Genomic DNA, 22,453 nt, shown 5'->3' with positions numbered 1-22,453 from the left:
CATTAAAAAGAAATAGACTGTTACTGAATACTGAAAAACAATGCACTGCAATAGACCTAATAGTCCTAATATGTACCATTAAGGTACAGTTATGTATACCTTTGGTACTAATTTGTACCTTTGTATGAAAAGTTCCAATCAGGATTTAGGCCCCATAGCACAGAGACAGCATTGCTTAGAGTTACAAATGACCTCCTTTTAACATCCGATCGTGGTGAAATCTCAATTCTTATATTACTAGACCTTAGTGCAGCGTTTGACACAAAAGACAACATAATTTTACTCAGTAGACTAGAAAACTATGTTGGCATCAGTGGACAGGCATTAGCCTGGTTTAAATCGTATTTAACTAACTGCTATTACTTTTTTTATTTAAATGAGGAAACATCATGTCACTCTCCGGTTAAATATGGCATACCGCAGGGATCAGTTCTAGGTCCTATCCTGTTCTGGTTATATATGTTATCTCTAGGAGACGTTATCAGGAAACATAATTTAAGTTTCCACTGCTATGCAGGTGATACAGCTTTACATATTCTTACATCCTAGCGAAACCCACCACTTTTCTAAGCTAACAGACTGCATTAGCAATATCAGTGACTGAATGGCAAATAACTTAGTTATGCCAAACTCCAATAAAACAGAGAAACTTATTATTGAACTGAAACTAAATTTTTACAGATAAATCCATCCTTGAAAATTAATTTTAAAAATAATTTTGGATTTTATACATGCCATACTGGGAAGAGGATGATGTCTATCAAGTGAAGTAATGTAATTAGGTCATCTATTGATGTCAACAAAATATAAAATCGCATAGAAACACTGATACAATATGACTCACCCAATAACAAATATAAAAAAGCGGGGTGAATTTTCCGATGTGTAAAGAAGGAAATGCAGGTGGTAAAAAACTGTTGGTGGTCTCAGACTCTCACATATTCACAACAATGATTCTGCATCTTCTTATGTTCATGCTACTCAACATCTCAGGTGAGGCATTTTTGAGTTTTCCTATGTCTGATTTACACCTAAATGACTTAAAAATGCATATTTATATACTTTTTATTGAAATGAAACAACCGACTCACTTTAATGAAAATTTATTTTGTCACTTTAGGTGCGTAAGATATTCGTACTGTCAGTCGAGTGTCTGTGCAGGAAGGAAACTCCATCATAATCCCTTGTTGGTATAAACAAATTTATATAAATAATGTAAAATACTTGAGCTTCGGACTGTCTTTGGATGATAGTGAATATGTTACAAAATCAAATGGAGAAGTGAAACGCAACAGCATTTCTTTATTGGATAATAAAACTTTAAATATCCTGACTGTGGAAATGAGGAGCGTTCAGAAGAGTCAGACTGGTACTTACTGGTGTGGGATTGAACTACTTGGTCACCGTATTGGAGCAAAGTTCTATTTACAGGTCACCACAGGTAAAATTATCACTAACTGCTTAAGATTAAGTTATTACATTTTAAAATAAATGTTATGTATTTGTAAAGAGAGTGCAGTACACAACATTAGTTATAAAGCAACAGAACAACATACATTAGCAAGAAACAAAATATGAAAAATCATATACTGTAGACTATATATTAACATTTGTATATACAGTACACTTTTAGAAGAATTGTACAAAAGCTGCCATTTACTCTTTAATAAGGTCCTAATATATTTAGGTAGAGACATGTATACATTTGGTACCAATATGTACCTTTAATGTACTATGCACAAAGGTGAATTTTTAACCATTGACAGCATTTGTACTTTTTTTCTGAAAGTGCAAAGACATTACAGACACAAGTTACTTAAAAATCTAGATCCTTGAATTAATCATAACTGGTAACATTTATTTGTTCTTTAAATTAGTATTATTTTGGTTGGCACTATTCAAAGTGACTCAAAACAGGTACACATCAGTTGATGCGCTTTTATTGAATCAAACCCATAACTTTGCTGTTGCCAGCACATTAGACAAAAGAGGGAATAATTAAAAATATGATTGCACTTCCTGTTTAGGTATTACTGGACTCTATGTAAAGAATCAGATGTTGTCAGGATTTGAGGCTGGTAGTGTAAACATCTCTTGCCATTATCATGAACCCAAGAGAAGAGATGAGAAGTTGTGTAAGCTGGGTGGTGACTGCATAAACCTTTCAGTGCAATCTTTAAACAGAGAAGATGTTACAGTCAGATATTCACCAGGATTAATGCTTGTCACCATAAACAAACTGAAGACAGAGAACACAGGATGGTACTGGTGCTCTGTGAAAGAACTACAAATCCCTGTTCATATCACTGTACATAAAAGAGAAAACATCACCACTAAAGAGATGACATCTGAGCCACCCAGGTAAGATAACTTTCAATGAAAATGAAATAAACCATGTGGAAATCATTGGCTTTGTCTCATTTCAGCTTTGAATAATCCTGCAGGTCACCCAGCACTGTACAGCCTTCAGAAACCTTCACAACTCAAACTCTAAAGTAAGAAGGTTTACTACTTGTTTAAATATGTTTGTTTATATACTGTAGACACATTTAAAATTATGTGGTGTGTAGATTTTGACCATTACCACACCATTGTTTCTAAACATTCATCAAAATCACAAAATGAAAAACCATTTACAGTGTTGCCTTTGTTTTTTTATTTTATTTACCAGTACATATACATTTTATCATAATACTCATACTATTAACTACACTTAAATGGTTAAAAGGTTCTTCTCAGTGAAGCCGTAAAAGAACCATTTTTGGTTCCTCAAAGAACCATTCAGTCAAAGGTTGTTTGAAGAATAATTTATTGCTTACCTTTTTTAATAATCTGAGAAATGTTAAAAGTGATTCATGAAACAATTCAGCCAAAAATGATTTGTCTATGGCATCATGAACACCTTTATTTTTAAGGGTTGATTTATGTCTGGTTTCACAAACAAAGATTATGTCTCGTCCCAGACTATAATGTTTGAGCTCTTAACTGAAAATACATATCTGACATATCTTAAAGCAGTGATCTCCAACATGGTGCCTGCAGAGACTCTGTGAGGTGCCTGCCAAAGCACATTCTATTAATAGTCTTAATTGTAATATTTATTTAATATATATTTTTTACATTAGCTTGGCTTGGTTTACTTATGTTAACATTTTAAAAAATACCAGAACATATCAATAAGTTAAATAAAATTATAATTGTAGAAAATTTTTTAAACTTGTTGATCACAGTTTAAAATCAACCACAGGTAACAAATGTATATTTGGTTAAAAACAAAATGGCAGCAGCAATTTACACCAAGTTGAAATAACATTTACACTAAGTAAAAACAGCATATTTACTTAGTGTAGCATCTACCGCTATTTGGACTCGGTGTTAGCATCTATCACTAAGTAAAAATCTAGAGATATGTTCTATTTACACTAAGTGACAATATCAGCATTTTCCTAGCGATTTGTTATTTACAGGTGGAAATAAGTTTTATTTAGTGTAAGTATAAATAGTAATTAGATGCTATCTATATTGGATACTCTTTGTCCCTCAGTAGTTTTGTACATTGACATGACGCAATCTTAGAAACGTTTTTAATAATTATTAAATGTATGCTGCATTATTGGGTAAATAAAAACCATCCCTTTACCGATCCCCAACCCTAAATACTTTTATTCCTAATAACACTTGTTTGGCACTTTAATCCCACTTTTTAATAGAAATAATGTAAATTTTTTTTAGTGTGATGGCGGATTCAAACCAGCTACATTATGTCAAAAGCCATTTCCATGAACCGTACTCTCTACTGCCCGTGCCACTATAGTTGTTGATTTCAACATGTCGTTATTTAACATTGGTGCCCCAACCAGACATTGGTGGGCGGAGCTAGTGTAAATAGCATTTGCCAGCAAGGCACTCAATGTTACTGTTGATATATTTTTAATTTCTTTTTTTTTTCTTTCAGCCACAGTGAAACACAAGCCTTATTATGGTTAATAATATTGTGGAGCATTTTTCTGCTACTAGTGATATTAAGCTGTACTGTGAGGATTTTGTTCAAAAGGAGTAAGTCTGATATATCCTGTACTCTTTTGTCATTTATTTCAAATATCTGCATGAATAGACGAAGCGTGAAGTAAATTAAAAAAAGTATAAACCAAATACAAATACACAATACACATATGTAATAAAATTACTGTTGACAATAATAGACGTTGTTAATAATCTTTTTTTTTTTTTTTGAACAACAAATCAACAGTGAAAAAACTGCCAAGACAGACCACTCAAGTGAGTCATGAAAACTTGTTAAAATAATTTCCTCTGTCGATGCATACACAACCTGCAAACTTGATACATTTGCTCTGAGCTCATGATGTTTTGTGGTTACATTTTTTCGTTGTGTTGTCAAAGCAGTCATGTGAAGAAATACACTTCAGAACATGTGAAAGTAAACTGGCACAGGTACTTTATTGTTTTCAAAACAACCATGTGTTTGATAATCAGTAAAAGGTTCAAAGCCAAACAATAAGCATAATTTAACACAGTTTTGGAAACAAACTTTGTGTTTGTCCTTGTGTTTACATGAAAAGTTTGCATTTATATGGACTGATGCAGAATTTCATATTTATATTATACTACAGAAAGAACCTGTAGATGAAATGATCTACACCACAGTTTACTTTAGACCACATACCAGGTAAACAGACTCTTTGCACTAACTACAACATATTTGTTGATTTACAAAATGGTCCATTAAGAAAAAAATATACAGTACTTATTAATTGCATTAAGACTGAGCTTCATATATGTCTTTAGATCATGAGAATACAGATTAAGCATTATCAAGACAGGAACTGAACATGGAGATGTTACCATCTACTGCCATCATCGACTTCTTACTTCCTGAATAATCACTATCGCTCTCACTTTGTTTATGTAAATGAGTAGTCATGTCACTCTCCGGTTAAATATGGCATACCGCAGGGATCAGTTCTAGGTCCTATCCTGTTCTCGTTATATATATTACCTTTAGGAGACTTAACATAAGTTTTCACTGCTATGCAGATAAAACCCAGCTTTACATCTCCTCACATCCTAGCAAAACCCACCACTTTTCTAAGATAACAGACTGTATTAGAATGAGAATACAGATTAGACATTATCAAGACAAGAACTGAGCATGGAGATGTTACAATCTACTGCCATCATCGACTTATTATCTTCCGGACACATGACATCATCATTAAAGTAGTCTTCACCACAATTAAGTAACTTATTTTTTTTGATATTTGTTGTTGAATTTACTCTAATATATATATATATATATATATATATATATATATATATATATATATATATATATATACACACATATATATATATACATATATATATATATATATATATATATATATATATATGCATATTTGTAACTTAATAGTACACATAGAACCTTTTTAAAACTGTCCCAGTGACAGCTTTTGTATTTTTTTTCTGAAACTGTAGAAACACCAAGGTCATATTAGTGCATGTGATAAAATGTAAAGTTGTTTTGGATAAATTCTTGCCACATGCATAATATTATTTTATTGTCCAAATCAGTAAAGTATTTTTGTAAACAAACAAGTGGGTTTTAAAATAATGATGCTGGGGGGTTACAAAGGAAATGCTGTCTTTGGAGGGCCAGCATAAGCTCAGCCGTTGCTGTGAGCAAAACAAACTAGGCAAACAATAAACACAAGATTATTTTAATTGCAGAAAAAAATAATCATTTAGAATAATCATCCATCTACCTCTAATCCACACAGAACCAACAGGCAAGGCACTGAATATCACTCAGTTATGCTAGAAGCTTAGCATATGTATGGGGTTTAGTTTAATAACATTAAAAAGAAATAGACTGTTACTGAATACTGAAAAACAATGCACTGCAATAGACCTAATAGTCCTAATATGTACCATTAAGGTACAGTTATGTATACCTTTGGTACTAATTTGTACCTTTGTATGAAAAGTTCCAATCAGGATTTAGGCCCCATAGCACAGAGACAGCATTGCTTAGAGTTACAAATTACCTCCTTTTAACATCCGATCGTGGTGAAATCTCAATTCTTATATTACTAGACCTTAGTGCAGCGTTTGACACAAAAGACAACATAATTTTACTCAGTAGACTAGAAAACTATGTTGGCATCAGTGGACAGGCATTAGCCTGGTTTAAATCGTATTTAACTAACTGCTATTACTTTTTTTATTTAAATGAGGAAACATCATGTCACTCTCCGGTTAAATATGGCATACCGCAGGGATCAGTTCTAGGTCCTATCCTGTTCTGGTTATATATGTTATCTCTAGGAGACGTTATCAGGAAACATAATTTAAGTTTCCACTGCTATGCAGGTGATACCCAGCTTTACATATTCTTACATCCTAGTGAAACACACCACTTTTCTAAGCTAACAGACTGCATTAGCAATATCAGTGACTGAATGGCAAATAACTTAGTTATGCCAAACTCCAATAAGACAGAGATACTTATTATTGAACTGAAACTAAATTTTTACAGATAAATCCATCCTTGAAAATTAATTTTTAAATTAATTTTGGATTTTATACATGCCATACTGGGAAGAGGATGATGTCTATCAAGTGAAGTAATGTAATTCTGTAATCTATTGATGTCAACAAAATATCAAATCGCATAGAAACACTGATACAATATGACTCACCCAATAACAAATATAAAAAAGCGGGGGCGTAATTTTCCGATGTGTAAAGAAGGAAATGCAGGTGGTAAAAAACTGTTGGTGGTCTCAGACTCTCACATATTCACAACAATGATTCTGCATCTTCTTATGTTCATGCTATTCAACATCTCAGGTGAGGCATTTTTGAGTTTTCCTATGTCTGATTTACACCTAAATGACTTTAAAATGCATATTTATATACTTTAATTTTCAATTTGAAATGAATGAACCGACTCACTTTAATAAAATGAATTTCATCACTTTAGGTGCGCAAGATGTTCATACTGTCAGTCGAGTGTCAGTGCAGGAAGGAAACTCCATCATAATCCCTTGTTGGTATAAGCAAATTTATGTAAATAACGTAAAATACTTGAGCCTCGGACTGTCTTTGGATGATAGTGAATATGTTACAAAATCAAATGGAGAAGTGAAACACAACAGCATTTCTTTATCGGATGATAAAACTTTAAATATCCTGATTGTGGAAATGAGGAGCGTTCATAAGACTCAGACTGGTACACACTGGTGTGGGATTGAACTTCATGGACACCGTATTGGAGCAAAGTTCTATTTACATGTCACCACAGGTGAAATTATCACTAACTGCTTAATATTAAGTTAATAAATGTTAAAATAAATGTTATGTATTTGTAAGGACAGTGCAGTGCACAACATTAGTTATACAGCAACAGAGCAACATACATTAGCAATAAACAAAATATGAAAAATTATATAGACTATATGTTAACATTTGTATATACAGTACAATTTTGGAAACATTGTATAAAAGCTGTCCTTGGGGCATTACTCATTAATAAGGTCCTATTATACTTAGCTAGATATGTATACATTTGGTACCAATATGTACCTTCTTATACTGTATGCACAAAGGTGAACTTTTTAAAAGGTGACAGTGACAGCATTTGTCCTTTTTTCTGAAAGTGTAAAGACGTTACACAGCCACAGGTTACTTAAAACAAATGTAGATTCTCCAATTAATTAAAACTGATAACATTCTTTGTTTATTACATTATGTTATTATTTTGGTTGACACTATCCAAAGTGACTCAGAACAGGTACACATCAGCATATGTGTTTCTTGTTGACCAAACCCATAACTTTGCTGTTACCAGCACAAACAAAAGAGGGGATTATTAAAAATATGATTGTACTTCCTGTTTAGGTATTTCTGGGCTCTATGTTAGGAATCAGATGTTGTCAGGGTTTGAGTCTGGTAGTGTAAACATCTCTTGCCATCATCATCATCATCATCCACCCGATAAAAGAGATGAGAAGTGGTGTAAACTGGGTGGTGACTGCATAAACATTTCAGTGCAATCTTTAAACAGAGAAGCTGTTACGATCAGATATTCACCAGGATTAATGCTTGTAACCATAAACAAACTGAAGACAGAGAACACAGGATGGTACTGGTGCTCTGTGAAAGATTTACAAATCCCTGTTCATATCACTGTATATAAAAGAGAAACCATCATCACTACCACTAAAGAGATGACATCTGAGCCACCTAGGTAAGATATGAAAATGAAATAAACCATGTGGAAATCGTTGGCTTTGTCTCATCTCAGTTTTGAATAATCCTGCAGGTCACCCAGCACTGTACAGCCTTCAGAAACCTTCACAACTCAAACTCTAAAGTAGGTCTACCATTACTTGTTTATATGTGGGTGTTTGTTTGTTTGTTTGAAATTATGTGATGTGTAGATTTTAACCATTACCATTGTTTTTCAACATCACCCAACATTAATAATAATAATAATAATAATATGTTTATTTTCTATAGCGCCTTTCCCATGCTCATAAACATACACTGTAAAAAATACTTTGCTGCCTTAAAATTTTTTGTTGAATCAACTCAGATTTACAAGTCTTGTCAACAAAGATGAGTTGTATCATGTAGATTATAGTTCAATGTAGATCATATAGATCAATATAGATCAATGTAGATTATAGTTGAGAAAAGTCAACTTAATTTTTTAAGTTATTACAACTCACCTGTAGTTATAACAACTCATCTCTGGTCAAGATAAATAATAGTAAGTTGAAATGACTTGTAAATCTGAGTTGATTCAACAAAAATTTTTAAGGCAGCAAAGTATTTTTTACAGTGTATGATTTAAATTACTATTAACAATATTGGTGTTTTCTGTTTACACCAAAAAATACCATTTATTATACAACTATACAACTCATACTACTAGATAAACCAAACAACAACAGATTTTTTTTTTGGCTATGTCTATTTGCTCACTTTGAACTGAAAAATTAAGATAACAAATGTAGAGAAATATCAACATAAAAAAACATTTTATATTCTGCTTTGCAATTACAGTATTGTACATGATACACTATTAAAAATTTAAATTTGTTTTTTTTCATAACATAATTTTATATAGGTGTTTTTTTAAGTTGGTCCAACTTTTTACAGTGTACAGCATTGCCATTGTAGTTTATGATTACAGTTTTAAATCAACCACAGGTAACAATTGTCAAATTATTTTCAAAACATATTGTTTTACATTTGATTTTTTTTTTCAGCCACAGTGAAACACCATACTCATCATGGTTAATAATATTGTGGATCATTTTACTGCTTCTAGTGATATTAAGCTGTGCTGCAGGGATTTTGTTCAAAAGGAGTAAGTCTGTTATGGTGTTCTCTTGTGTCATCCCTTAAAAATGGTCTGATTGAATAGACAAAGTGTAAAGTACAGTAAATGTATAAAGCAGATACAAATTCACAGAATCACAATCTGCATATTTTTTTCTCTTTTAAAAATCTACAAATCAACAGAGCGTAAACCGCAAAGACAAAACAGCCTAAAAAACCAAGTGAGTCGTGAAAAAATCATCACATCTGCTGCATGCATTCCTACACAACCTGCAAAGTTGATACAATTGCTCTGAGCTCATGATGTTTTGTGGTTTAACATTTTTGCTGTGTTGTCAAAGCAGTCAAACACTGTCAGTGAAGAAACACAGTTCAGATCGTGTGAAAAACAACTGGCACAGGTACACATACTGTTTTCAAAAACATCAAAACAGTGCACTTATCAGATTGAAACCAAACAATGGGCACACTTTAACATACTGTAGTTTTGAAAACAGACTTTGTCTTTGTCCTTGTGTTTACATGAAATGTTTGCATTTATATGGACTGATGCAGAATTTCATATTTATCTAATATTACAGGCAGGTCCTGGAGAAGATGAATTAATCTACGCTACAGTTTCATTTATACAGCATTAAAAGGGTAAACAGATTAACTTCTGAATCAAACAAACACAAACATTGACATATCATTATCACTTACTGCAATAGATGCTAGATCACAAAATGATGCATTGAAGCGATAGTTCACACACAAATGAAAAGTCTGTCATCACTTACTCCCCCTAATGTTGTTTTAAACCTGTATGAGTTTCTTTATTCTGCTAAACACAAATAAAGATATTGTGATAAACAGGGCCGGAGTGGGGCCACTTTTCAGCCTGGGAGTTTCAGGCCCAAGGCCGGCCCACTTTTTCCATGGTGGAATTCCAAATTAGCACTTTTGCCAAATTGTATAAATGAAGCAACAGTTTAGCACTTCTGCTGCGGTGTCATAATGCAGAATGTGTGTAGTGTTATTTAAGAGAAGATAGATTTGTCGACAAAACAAAAACCTCGACCGGCCCAAAAGTGAAGCGGCCCCCCGGGAATTCTCTCAGTTTTCCTGATTACCCACCCCGGGCCTGGTGATGAATGATGGGAAGCATACCCATTGACTTCAATAGTATTTGTTTTTCCTACTATGGAAGTCAATGGGTACTTCTAACCAGTGTTGGCAACGTTACTTTAAAAAATTAATTAGTTATAGTTACTAGTTACTTCTCAAAAATAGTAACTGAGTTAGTAACTGCGTTACATCATTATAAAAGTAACTAATTACCAGGCAAAGTAACTATTGCGTTACTTAAAAAAGTTCAAATATTTAAAATAATTTGGATGCCCCCAATATTAAATGTGTTAAACGAATGAATTGGACACTAAAGAGAAACCACAAATTTTGTGGCAGCATGTGATGATGTGAAGTGCTTCATAAACTCAGAATTACAGATGTGAAGAGACTTTTTCTTATGCTGGTTTACACCAGCCGCGGTAGAGGCGGCAAGCATGGGTTAAGTCAATGCAAAGACGCGATTAGACATCCTGCAACGCGGTACACGCGGTAAGCACGGTGCGAATGGCGAACTTCGTCAGATTTCCGCTCTGCGTTATCCAATCAGGACCTTGCTGTAGTAGTGACGTGATTACAGGAAGCAAGCGGAGTCTCGGCGGAGTCTTAGCAGAGTCACAGAAGCCCCTCCCATGATGCAAAATTCCGCATGAATGTCTCGAATGACTAGAATTTCACGAGTGGCTTTCACGCGCGAATGAAGCGAGTGAACTCAAATGTTTAATGCTACGTACACACCAAACGCGAGACATCGCTTTACTCGCTCTAGATTACTCACAGGATTTAACTTTGTGTCATGCAAATTTTTCGCTCGAGTTGAATATTTTCAACTTGGGCGAAGACGTGTTTGAGAGGAATAGCGCGTGTTTTCGAGGCAAATGCGCCACCTATATCGTGTCATCCGCATCGCCCCACTCGAGGATGCGTCTGATCGCGTCTTTGCATTGACTTTGTATGTAATATACTCACGCAAATCGTTGGACTCGCATCTGGTGTGAAACCACAGTAAGCGTCCAACTACGCGCGAATAGCCCATTTTTGCCGCCTCTACCGTGGTTGGTGGGAATGCACAGTTACTCGGAATAAGTTGCACATTACATAAACATTCTTGCCTTTCACCTCAATGATGGAAAAGTATGGCTTTTTATATTTTGTGTTTGCTGTTATCTTTTAGTTTTTTGTACTTGCCATCGCCATCGTTTGTGGGTGTGTGCGACTTGGATGGACTGCAGCGCCAGGACCAGGCTGCCTGTGAGTGGCTAGCAGCAGCACCCGCTGCTTGTTCAGAAGAGAGAGCGATACATGCTCTCGCGTCAGTCTCCAACCATGCCAGAAAAGATCGCTAGATTTGTCCTAGTCGCTTTTTGTAAATATAGTTGTTGAAGGGGTTTAGAAAGTTGTTAAATCTAGTGACAAAGTCACCAAGTTGGAAACACTGCACTGCTCGGACTGTGCATGTGTTTGTGTATGAACTCTGGCTGCTTCTGGTTGGCTAACGATGGAAAGTAAGCCAATCATCATCGGTTATGTGGTTGTCTCACCCCCTCTAACACACACGCACCAATCATCATCAGTTATGTGTTTTCACACACTAGAGAAAAAAAACATTGCTCGTCTGGATAAGAGGACCTTCTCTGGTGAAAATCACTTCAGTGAGATTAATTATAGTAATGCCCAGCATTTACTGTCAGTAAAGTTATAATGGGGCAGTGACGTAGCCACGGGTATGCCAGGGTGTGCCAGTGCCACCCACAGTGGCAGATGGCACACCTAAAAATGGATGCAGAATAATTTTTTTATAGTCTCAATAAAAATGTTTACAAAACTTGTGCTATTGTTGTTTTATACATTTTTTAAATTAACCCTTTCACGCGTAAGTTAAAAATATTTTAACTGAACCCTTGTGTCCATGGCGACGCGTCATGATTGTCATGTGACACACCGCAGCCACAATAACTAACAGAGTATGCTACTCGTTTTATTTAGTTTTTCCTTTTTTATTAAAATATTCCCTAACTTGCTTACCATGTCAACTATCTGATATTCTGATTCTTCATTTAAAAACTTTTATAAACTATCTTGATTTATAACAAGATGAGTGCTGCAGTTCAGAGAAATACATGAAAGTAAGTGGCTGTTGAACTGGGAAAAGAATAGAGTATCTTTAGACTTTATAGTTCCGCTATGTGTGTCTGATTTATGAATAAAACATGTTGGCAAATGACATTTAAGTAGATTTATGCATTTAAAGCAACACTATGTAGTTTTTTTACCTTTAAATAATGTCTCTAAAATTATTTCAGTGATAGAACAACTTTTAACTGGACAAATTGCAGAAGAGTGTCTGATACCAGGCACTGTTGCGCTTTTCAACCACATGGGGGAGCTGTAAGTCATTTTTACATGGGAACTACATAGTGTTGCTTTAATCAAGTTGCAAAAATCAGTTTGAATATTTCTGACACAAGCCCTGAACAGTGAAGCCAAAATGTCTTGAGCGCCCCCCAGTGACTGGTCCCAGTATAGGTCAAAAACCCCGCATCCCCATGTTATTCAATGGGACTTGAGACCAACTAAAAAATTTAATTACACTTCAATTATCTTTTTTCCGAAGCTGGTTTCTGTCATTTACTGTAGTTTTTATCACGCTGATGTAAATTCAATTGTTTTTAAAATAAGTTTGTGTTTAATAGTTAGTTATTTAAAGATATAAAAACGGTGGTGTCACGTCATGATTGACAGCTGTAATAGTGCGTGATATGTGCATTCCCCGAGAACGAGGGCGGGGTCTTGATTTCGAGGCTTTACTTCCTGCTCGCTTCTGCCAGGACTTGTCCCGAAATCGCTACTGCGCAGACTCAAGACCAAAAATGTCAGCACCGTATCAGGACACTGGCGGCTTAACTTTTCACCAATGGAAGAGAGCGAACGGGCGTCGTCCATCTTTTTTACATTCTATGTTCTGATTCCGATACTGACCTTTGCCTGTTATTTCTTGTCTAATAAATTGTTGCATTTGGATCTGCCTCTGCCTTCTCGCTCATAACATTATTGTTATAGAATGGTTAACTTACATGCTTATGGTTAATCATTTTGCACAGTAGGCAATATGACAATAAATTTGGCACACACAGATTTTCAGATGCACACCCAGAGTTTTTTTTCTGGCTACTGTAACGGAGGAAAAAGTAATTTATTTGATTACTCATTACTAAAAAAAAATAACGCTGTAAGTAACGCCGTTTATTTATAAAGCCGTTATTACCACCACTGCTTCTAACTGAGTGGTTATAATCATTAATCAATATTTAATAAACAGAAACTCATACAGGTTTAGATCGACATGAGGGTGAGTAAATGATAACAGCTTTTTCATTTTTGAGGTGAACTATCCCTTTAAGAATCAACTATACTGTATTTCATTGTGACTGGCCTTCATATCTCTCTAGATCATGAGATCACAGATTAGGCATTATCAAGACAGGAACTGAACATGGAGGTGTTGCCATCTGCTGTCATCATCGAGAAGATATACAGACGATATAAATAGACACATGTGAACTGACATCAGCACTAATGTGGCATTCACCACATTTGAGTGACTTATCGTTGATCTTTGTTGTTGATTTCACTAACAATTCAAAGTACCTGCTGATTTAATGGCATTTATTTGCATAGCTCAAGTGATGGTTGAAAAATGCTCTCTGAAAAAGTGTCCAAAAGCTGGGGCAGTACTGTTTTAAAAAGTACACATTTTTACTTCATTAATCTACATCAGTGTTATTGTTTTAATTGTGCGCCCTCTAGTGGTGCAGATTTTACAAATTGCATCTTTAAAGGGTGCATATTAGTACCTCAAAGGTACATATTGCTACCAAATACACGCACCTAAAGGATTATTAGGAACACCATACTAATACTGTGTTTGACCCCCTTTCGCCTCCAGAACTGCCTTAATTCTACATGGCATTGATACAACAAGGTGCTGTAAACATTCTTTAGAAATGTTGGCCCATATTGATAGGATAGCATCTAGCAGTTGATGGAGATTTGTGGGATGCACATCCAGCGCACAAAGCTCCCGTTCCACCACATCCCAAAGATGCTCTATTGGGTTGAGATCTGGTGACTGTGGGGGCCATTTTAGTACAGTGAACTCATTGTCATGTTCAAGAAACTAATTTGAAATGATTCGAGCTTTGTGACATGGTGCATTATCCTGCTGGAAGTAGCCATCAGAGGATGGGTACATGGTGGTCATAAAGGGATGGACATGGTTAGAAACAATGCTCAGGTAGGCCGAGGCATTTAAATGATAACCAATTGGCCCTAAGGGGCCTAAAGTGTGCCAAGAAAACCATTAAACCACAACCACCAGCCTGCACAGTGGTAAGAAGGCATGATAGATCCATGTTCTCATTCTGTTTACAACAAATTCTGACTCTATCTGAATGTCTCAACAGAAATAGAGACTCATCAGACCAGGCAACATTTTTCAGTCTTCAACTGTCCAATTTTGGTGAGCTTGTGCAAATTGTAGTCTCTTTTTCCAATTTGTAGTGGAGAAGAGTGGTACCTGATGGGGTCTTCTGCTGTTGTAGCCCAAGGTCGCTTCAAGGTTTTGCGTGTTGTGGCTTCACAAATGCTTTGCTGCATACTTCGGTTGTAACGAGTAGTTATTTCAGTTAAAGTTGCTCTTCTATCAGCTTGAATCAGTCGACCCATTCTCCTCTGACCTCTAGCATCAACAAGACATTTTCGCCCACAGGACTGCCGCATACTGGATGTTTTTCCCTTTTCACACCATTCTTTGTAAACCAGCCTGGCCCATCTGGGACCAACAACCATGCCACACTCAAAATGCTTAAATCATCTTTCTTTCCCATTCTGACATTCAGTTTGGAGTTCAGGAGATTGTCTTAACCAGGACCACACCCCAAATGCATTAAAGCAACTGCCATGTGATTGGTTGATTAGATAATTGCATTAATGAGAAATTGAACAGGTGTTCCTAATAATCCTGTAGGTGAGTGTATATGCATATCTGTAGCTAAATAGTACACATAATTAGGACCTTTTAAAAGTGTACTGTACTGTCGCTTTGGATAAAATCGCTGCATAACATTTTGCGTTGCTTTATTGCCCGATTCAGTTAATTATTTATGCAAATCAAACAAGTGGGTCATAAAGTGAGTCTGTGGGTAACAAAGGAAATGGCACATTTGCAGGGCCAGTACAAGCTCAGCTGATGCAAGTAAGCAAAACAAATTAGGAAAACAATAAACACAAGAATTGTAAAAGTTACAGTAGCTAAAGAATTGTCATATGAAAATGCGAAAGTGATGTGAGAAGGGTGAAAATGCAATGTTTGCAAATCCTTTTACGCTTTTAGATCATTTGTTTTACTAAGAGTATTAATCTTGTGATCAGACTGAATTTTATTGTTTTCATTAATATGATCTAATATATTATAATACAAAGAAAGCAATACTATATAATATTAATATAATCCTGGTCGTAGTATAATGCGAGGAATTTTTCACAAAATATATGTCAACATCACCAAAGTAGACATTAAATTATGAGTTTTGGCGACCATATGATATGGATGCTGTTATAATCCTGTTATTTAAGTAGTCGTGACTTGAAATAGATGGAAAATTGACGAGCTTGTGCTGCCTCTATAGACCATTTCAAGTGATGTAAACAACACTGGTCCAGAAACACTTCCTGTTTCAGTTTGTGACTGTTTTTTTATTATTTCACATATATCATCATTATCTTTAAGATGTTTGTTTAACTTCAGTTAATTCAGTTCTATATGTTTTGTTGGTTTATTTTATCCCAACGTTTATCTAGTGTTAAAAAACTGAAACAGGAAGTGCTTCTGGACCAGTGTTGTTTACATCTTTTGAAATTGTCTATATGCAGAGTTCAATGTAAACTGCAGCTTTCTTGCCCACCTAATAAACCCCCTGATACTGTAAGTCACATGACTGATAACTATCAATAGCTTAGAAATGCTGTCACCACGACCCTTATCAAGCATTCTCAGACAGACATGATGATAACTAGTCTACTGCTTGTGTTTCTCCTAACAGACTTCTCAGGTAAGACTAAACTAAATTCTTTTTAAATTTCTGTACGCTGTTAGAAAAAAATAGTCAAAATATGTACTCCAGCTGTCACTGGTGGGGCAGTACCATTTAAAAAGGTCCTAATATGTGCCATTAGGTACATATATGTATACATTTGGTACAAATTTGTAACTTTGAAATACTAATCTGTACTTTTGAGGTCCTAGTATGAACTCTTTAGGTCCAAAGCTGTACTTTTTAAAAGGGTAGCGCCCCGGTGACAACTGGGGTACATATTTTGCCAATTTCTTCTAACATTAGCCTATAGATCACCCTGGGAACATTCAATAAATGTCTTTTGTCAGCGTTTATGGCAATTCATGCTTTCTACAAAATGATCCTGTTGTATAATACTAACAAAGGGTTTCAGGGTTTTAAAAAGAACTGATGATTAAGGTTTTTTAATAAGTGAAAATATCAATGCAATCTTCTAGAAATGTATTCATATTTTACAAGTTAGCTAATTCGTATTAAAGGCTTAGGTCACCCCGAAATTTGTATATTATCATAAATTACTTACCGAGTTCTAAACCACCAAGTCACAATTGTCTTCAGAACACATTTGTTGTCATTTTTAATGAAGTTTGTTGCCAACATTTATTGTTTTTCCCCCTTTTTTGTTTAACTCATTCCCAGTCAGCCTTTTTTTGTCCGCCGGCATTTTTTGTGATTTTCACAAAGTTTCACATAATGCCTCCAGGAATTTTTTTTCTATAAATAAAAGATTATCATACAAATATATCAAGTGAAAAAACTACGAAGGAGGATTAGGGCCAAGCTAAAATAAAATAATAAAACCATCTCAAGATTAAAGTCATTAAAATGCGATAATAAAGTCAATATTTAACGAAAATAAAGTCGTAATTTAACAAGAATAAAGTCATTATTTAACGAGGATAAAGTCGTTATTTTACGAGGTAAAAAAGTAGTTTTTTAACAAGAATAAAGTTGTTATTTAACAAGAATAAAGTCATTATTTAACAAAAATAAAGTCGTTATTTAACGAAAATAAAGTCATTATTTAACAAGAATAAAGTCGTTATTTAATGAAAATAAAGTCATTATTTAACAAGAATAAAGTCGTTATTTAACGAAAATAAAGTCATTATTTAACAAAAATAAAGTCGTTAATTAACGAGAATAAAGTTGTTATTTAACAAGAATAAAGTCGTTATTTAATGGAATAAAATCTTTATTTATCGACAATAAAGTAGTTATTTAACAAGAATAAAGTCGTTATTTAACAAGAATAAAGTCGTTATTTAACGAGAATAAAATCGTTATTTAACAAGAATAAAGTCATTATTTAATGAGAATAAAGTCGTAAAATCTCGAGAATTAAATATTCAGTTTAGGCTTATTCTTTACGTTGTTTACTTACAGAAGAACAGACCATCTGCTTAAAAGAAACATGATTTTTTTATGGTTTTTTCTTATTTTCATTTGTTCTCTTTCTATCACCTCTTAAATATGGGGAGGTTTCTTCAAAAATAAAAAATTTTGAGCAAAAAGCTGAGATAATTGCATTTATGTAAAGGGATTTTGTTCAAAACATGCATTGAGTTTAAAATGTTGTTAAGTTTGCTTCAGTTTTTTGTAAATTGGGTGGCCATCTAATGGATAATAGTGGAATTACAGATTACTGTAAAAACTCATCAGGTAAGCATCATTAGTCCCTTTCACACATACAGTCTTTACTGGTAATTTACTGGTAAATTGCAGTTAACAGATCATGTGTAAACATAATCTATCTGGTTAATCAATGCTGCCAATTTACCGGTAAGCGCTATGTGTGAACAAAAAGTAGATTACCGGCATTTAGAACAGACGACGTCAGACCGCACTGACAGCTTTGGGCCAATCATAAAGTTTTGATGAAGATGATACGTTTACCCCCGCACTGTTTACGGACGTTTCCACATGCACGCTGATTAAAAGTCGAGCAAACCTGAAGTTAACATCCACATTTCTTCACCAAAGTTGTTTAAAACAGCTTACCATCTATTTGCCAAATTGCTGACGTCCTTAGCACATCCTGTGTGAAGCCAAATGTTCAAACCTAGGTTCCTTTTGATGTCGCCTAATGCAATGTTGTTTGGTCACGAGCAATGTGAAAACAACAAAAAATACAGATCGCAGATATGAACTCATAACCCGCCATTGTTTACAAATACAACACTGAGCTCACCGCCGCGCACCACAGGTAACTTCTGCTTTCTCTCCGAGTTTACAGCTATTTTGATAATTCATACAACCACTTCATTTTTGTATGATTTGCATTCGCACCTTTGGGGTTTCATTATTTTTTTCTTTTGTTTTTCAATAATTTGGATGTTTTTATACTATTCACGTTGTTTGAATTCATAACGATTTGCCAACTCGTAAAATACGTACAACAATTCCTGAGATCAGGCTGAAAAATCTAGAAGTAGGACTACTGTAGGCAATCAATTGGGCAACACAGCACATTGTTTTATTGGGTTGTTTCAGTAAATTCATCACCGGTACAATTTTTCCATTCACCATTAAAAATTCTGTTTAAGAAGTCATCCCTGATGTCTAATAACATCATTTCGGTTTAATGTGTGCAACTAGGCCATTTGTGGGCAAATTACCTCGAACAGTTTAAGCACTTTTGTGCAACGCTGTTGTAGTTTGAGCATCAACACCAGCATTATAGCTTTCAAATGGCATGGGTTTAGGCTGGAGTGTCTGCTTGCCCATCCAAAAATATGGCTCCCTCCTTATTTAGAAAATGTATGCATGAAAACAGTTGACTCTGATATGATCTTGGAAAGTTTATCAATGTGTTTTTTCTCCACAGGATCTGAAGAAGTTCACATAATCAGTAAAATTTTTGTTCAAAAAGAACAAACTATTATAATCCCTTGTTTCTATGAAGCTAAATATGCTAGTTCCCCAAAGTACCTGAGTTCTGGTTATTATTTCATTTTCAGTCATTATGTACGTGAGAGAATATCGATTTTGGATTACAAAACAGAAAACATTTTCACAGCGATACTAACGGATGCTAAAGTTAGTGACAGTGGTTATTACTGGTGTGGTGTGCAACAACCTGGAAGTGATCATGCCACAAGCCTCCATTTAGAGGTCATAGAAGGTAAGATTTGTTTTTGAGCGATGTTTAATATTCTTGCTCTTTAAATTTTATTTAGAATATTGAAATTTCTTGATTTGTGTAAAGTAGTGGTTCTCAAACGTTGGGTGCAAGATGTTGCCGGGGGTTCCAGTTTTATGACATTTTATAAATATCTTTTCTTTGGGAGGGGGGCATAAAGGGATGCACCCTACACAAAGAGAGGGGAGCGCGCAGAAAATTTGAAGAACTACTGGTGTAAACTAAAATAACAAAGTGTGCCAAGAAGTGGAGTATGTGGAGTACTCTACTTGCTCTTATGGGTCATTCTTCAATTGAAGAGAGAGTAAAAGGCTTGTTTTTCATTAATAAAATGTATTTTATGCAGTAAAATGAAAGCTTAAATGCATTTTGGTTTTAAAGTCATTTTCAAATACTCATAACACAAATGTTTAAGTCTGTGGTGTTACCAGGAAATGCAATGACACCACAAAGAGTACAGCATAAATGTAGACTTTTCTAAAATGGAAGTTGCTGTCATGATCAGTTTAAGATCAGGGGACATTTAAAAACTATTCATGATACTCCAAATTTATTGTGATTCGCAAATAATCGGTTTATCGCCTAATAAACAACTGTAATAAAATATGAAACATGAAATGTGTCAGAAATATACGAAAGTTAGAAGAATGACTTCAACATTCAGATCAACCAGCACAATAACCACTACACACAGGAAGTTAAGTCTCTTGACAACCATTGTTTTAACACCACAGAGAAAAAGTTGGGGGTGCAATTTTTTAAATACAGAATATTTATTTAATTTTAAGTGGAACTGTTTGAGTAAAAATAAATACTATTTATTATAACATCCTAGGATACATATCTGAAGTAAAATATGGTCACTGGAATGGTACCTTTTAAAAATCTCCAAATTTAGGTACAGATACACTTTTTAAAATGTTGGGTTATTTACAATCCAGCATTGGATCAAAAGGAACAAACTCAACCTATTGGGTTAAATAAATTTATCCAGAAAATGTTAATATTTGACCCAACACAGCATTTTGGGTCGAAATAACCTAAATGTTAAATTATAACCCAGTGGGTTTGGTTTCGTTCCTTTTTCACCTAAAACTGGTTAAAAGGTAACTCAACATTTTTATCGGGGTGGGGGTATGTTCCTTTGAAGTATTATTGTAATGTGCACCCTTTAGGCAGAATGCCCTTCTGCGCTGCAAACGCAATGCTTGACAACTAAAAGACATGCCACCTTTGCTACTTATTGTTACACATTTTATGACTTGGAACTATGAATTTAACCAATGCATGCTATTTCGGGTTACAACATTTATCAGAAAGTCAGTGAGCAGACGGGTAGGAGTTTGGCTTTTGTCTGTGACCTTTTCTTTCTCATGTTTTAGGCAACACAAAGCTTTCCGTCTCTAGTCAAAATGTAACAGGCTATGAGGGTGAAAGTATAACCATCCAGTGTCATGGAGCATCAAAACTGTGTAAGATCGGAAGAGAGTGCGTTGAAGAAAATAGAGGAACCTTAAGTAAACCAATAGTGGATATAAGCGGTGATGACAAAGTCCTGGATGTGACTTTTAGAGGACTGCAGATGGAGGATGCTGGTTGGTACTTCTGTTCTGATGGGGAATCACAAATGCCTCTTTATATTCACGTGAAAAAGCCCCAATATTCAAATGACTTCTCTGATATAACACTCTATCAAACAACGTAAGCAGATATGCAAATTAAGTCCAAATATTAATTTGTGTGTATATAAGGGATTGGTTGAGTTAATTACGCTTTCAGTCATTGTTATTCTGTAACTGGATTTCAGGTCTAGTGTTTCTATACACTTTCTATGGCTTCTCATTTTGCTGCCAATAATAATCTGTGGAGTTGTGAAATTGCTAAACTTCATAAAAATAAGTAAGTGATTTAATTCTTTGATCAGAAAAAGTGTGAAATGATAACAGCTTCATGTGAGATTATATTTACAATACGTGTGGTTGTATCTTTGCAGAACCGAAAGCAGCTGATACAGATGTCTATGTATCCATGAAAAGGAAACAATTACCTAAAGTAGGAAACTTCAATCTTCTTGATGCAATATTTGACTTTACAAAACAGACATACTGCAGTCTGAAAATGTTGATAATTGATATTTTTTTAAATGCTGAGCTTTCGAGTTTGCAAGCACATACTATAGTCTTGTCTTTATCTGCTTTCATAGGAAAATAGTGGTGTGGTTGAATGTGAAAACCCCTATGAAGTTATGACTGGGTCTAGGATCAAAAACATCCCTGAGGTATTTTTTTGTGAAATATTGTGAATCTACAATAATGAAACGCTGTGCAGAGATGTAGCACGCTTCAGTTACGCTTGTACACATTTACACATTTTTAATTTACATCATATTCATCCATTTCATATACTAATAACATTCTTCTTTGTGTGTCTGTTTGTGTGCGTTTGTGTTATGGTGGTGTATAGGATAACAAAACATATATGCTTCTATGGTAAAAAAATAATAAATAGAGAGATGATTAAGTTTTATTTGTACTATCTGTAATTTGTTATGTTGATCAAAATCAATAAAAAATAATAAAAAAATTTTTTGTTCATTATTATCATAATTTTTAACCCAGCGTTGGGTCAAAAAGGGACAAACACAGCTGTTGGGTTAAATTAACCCAAACAAAAAGTTTATATTTGACCCAACAAAGGGTTA

General features: G+C 34.6%; 2 protein-coding genes and 2 long non-coding RNA genes across 8 annotated transcripts; all 4 read left to right on the top strand.

Annotated features, from left to right (window-relative positions):
* Positions 1 to 878: 878 nt before the first annotated feature.
* On the top strand, positions 879 to 2,313 carry LOC141281449 (uncharacterized). The gene is made up of 3 exons (XR_012335795.1): positions 879 to 993; positions 1,121 to 1,441; positions 2,028 to 2,313. It is a non-coding gene; the product is annotated as an uncharacterized lncRNA (long non-coding RNA).
* Positions 2,314 to 4,401: 2,088 nt separating this feature from the next.
* Positions 4,402 to 5,231, top strand: LOC141281376 (uncharacterized). The gene is made up of 3 exons (XR_012335667.1): positions 4,402 to 4,452; positions 4,632 to 4,687; positions 4,807 to 5,231. It is a non-coding gene; the product is annotated as an uncharacterized lncRNA (long non-coding RNA).
* A 1,423-nt stretch (positions 5,232 to 6,654) lies between these two features.
* On the top strand, positions 6,655 to 16,092 carry LOC135785414 (uncharacterized). 3 transcript variants are annotated; one of them, XM_073813142.1, is made up of 9 exons: positions 6,655 to 6,870; positions 7,004 to 7,324; positions 7,921 to 8,269; positions 8,345 to 8,395; positions 9,297 to 9,397; positions 9,553 to 9,590; positions 9,711 to 9,770; positions 9,951 to 10,011; positions 13,926 to 16,092. In XM_073813142.1, the coding sequence occupies exons 1-8, from the start codon at positions 6,711 to 6,713 to the stop codon at positions 10,005 to 10,007; spliced, it is 1,137 nt and encodes a 378-aa protein (XP_073669243.1). In that variant the 5' UTR covers positions 6,655 to 6,710; the 3' UTR covers positions 10,008 to 10,011; positions 13,926 to 16,092. The 3 variants fall into 3 exon arrangements, with proteins under 3 accessions (XP_073669243.1, XP_065150905.1, XP_065150904.1); XM_065294833.2 differs by lacking the exon at positions 13,926 to 16,092 and adding an exon at positions 11,651 to 13,185 and having other exon boundaries at positions 9,714 to 9,770; XM_065294832.2 differs by lacking the exon at positions 13,926 to 16,092 and adding an exon at positions 11,651 to 13,185.
* Positions 16,093 to 16,201: 109 nt separating this feature from the next.
* Positions 16,202 to 22,285, top strand: LOC135785416 (uncharacterized). Of its 3 annotated transcripts, none has more exons than XR_012335688.1 (7): positions 16,202 to 16,586; positions 19,571 to 19,734; positions 21,135 to 21,453; positions 21,560 to 21,651; positions 21,746 to 21,804; positions 21,956 to 22,030; positions 22,216 to 22,285. XR_012335688.1 is itself a non-coding variant. In XM_065294836.2 (7 exons), exons 1-7 carry the CDS (start codon positions 16,538 to 16,540, stop codon positions 22,243 to 22,245), a joined length of 921 nt encoding a protein of 306 aa, XP_065150908.1. In that variant the 5' UTR covers positions 16,202 to 16,537; the 3' UTR covers positions 22,246 to 22,285. The 3 variants fall into 3 exon arrangements, 2 of the variants coding, with proteins under 2 accessions (XP_065150908.1, XP_065150907.1); XM_065294836.2 differs by having other exon boundaries at positions 19,438 to 19,734; XM_065294835.1 differs by lacking the exon at positions 16,202 to 16,586 and having other exon boundaries at positions 18,101 to 19,734.
* The last annotated feature ends 168 nt before the right edge of the window (positions 22,286 to 22,453 follow it).

This window comes from Paramisgurnus dabryanus, chromosome 22 (genome assembly GCF_030506205.2).
Source record: "Paramisgurnus dabryanus chromosome 22, PD_genome_1.1, whole genome shotgun sequence".
In the NCBI taxonomy this organism is placed as follows: Eukaryota; Metazoa; Chordata; class Actinopteri; order Cypriniformes; family Cobitidae; genus Paramisgurnus; species Paramisgurnus dabryanus.
The sequence above is the reverse complement of the archived record's forward strand: the minus strand, read 5'-3'. Positions and strand labels throughout refer to the sequence as shown.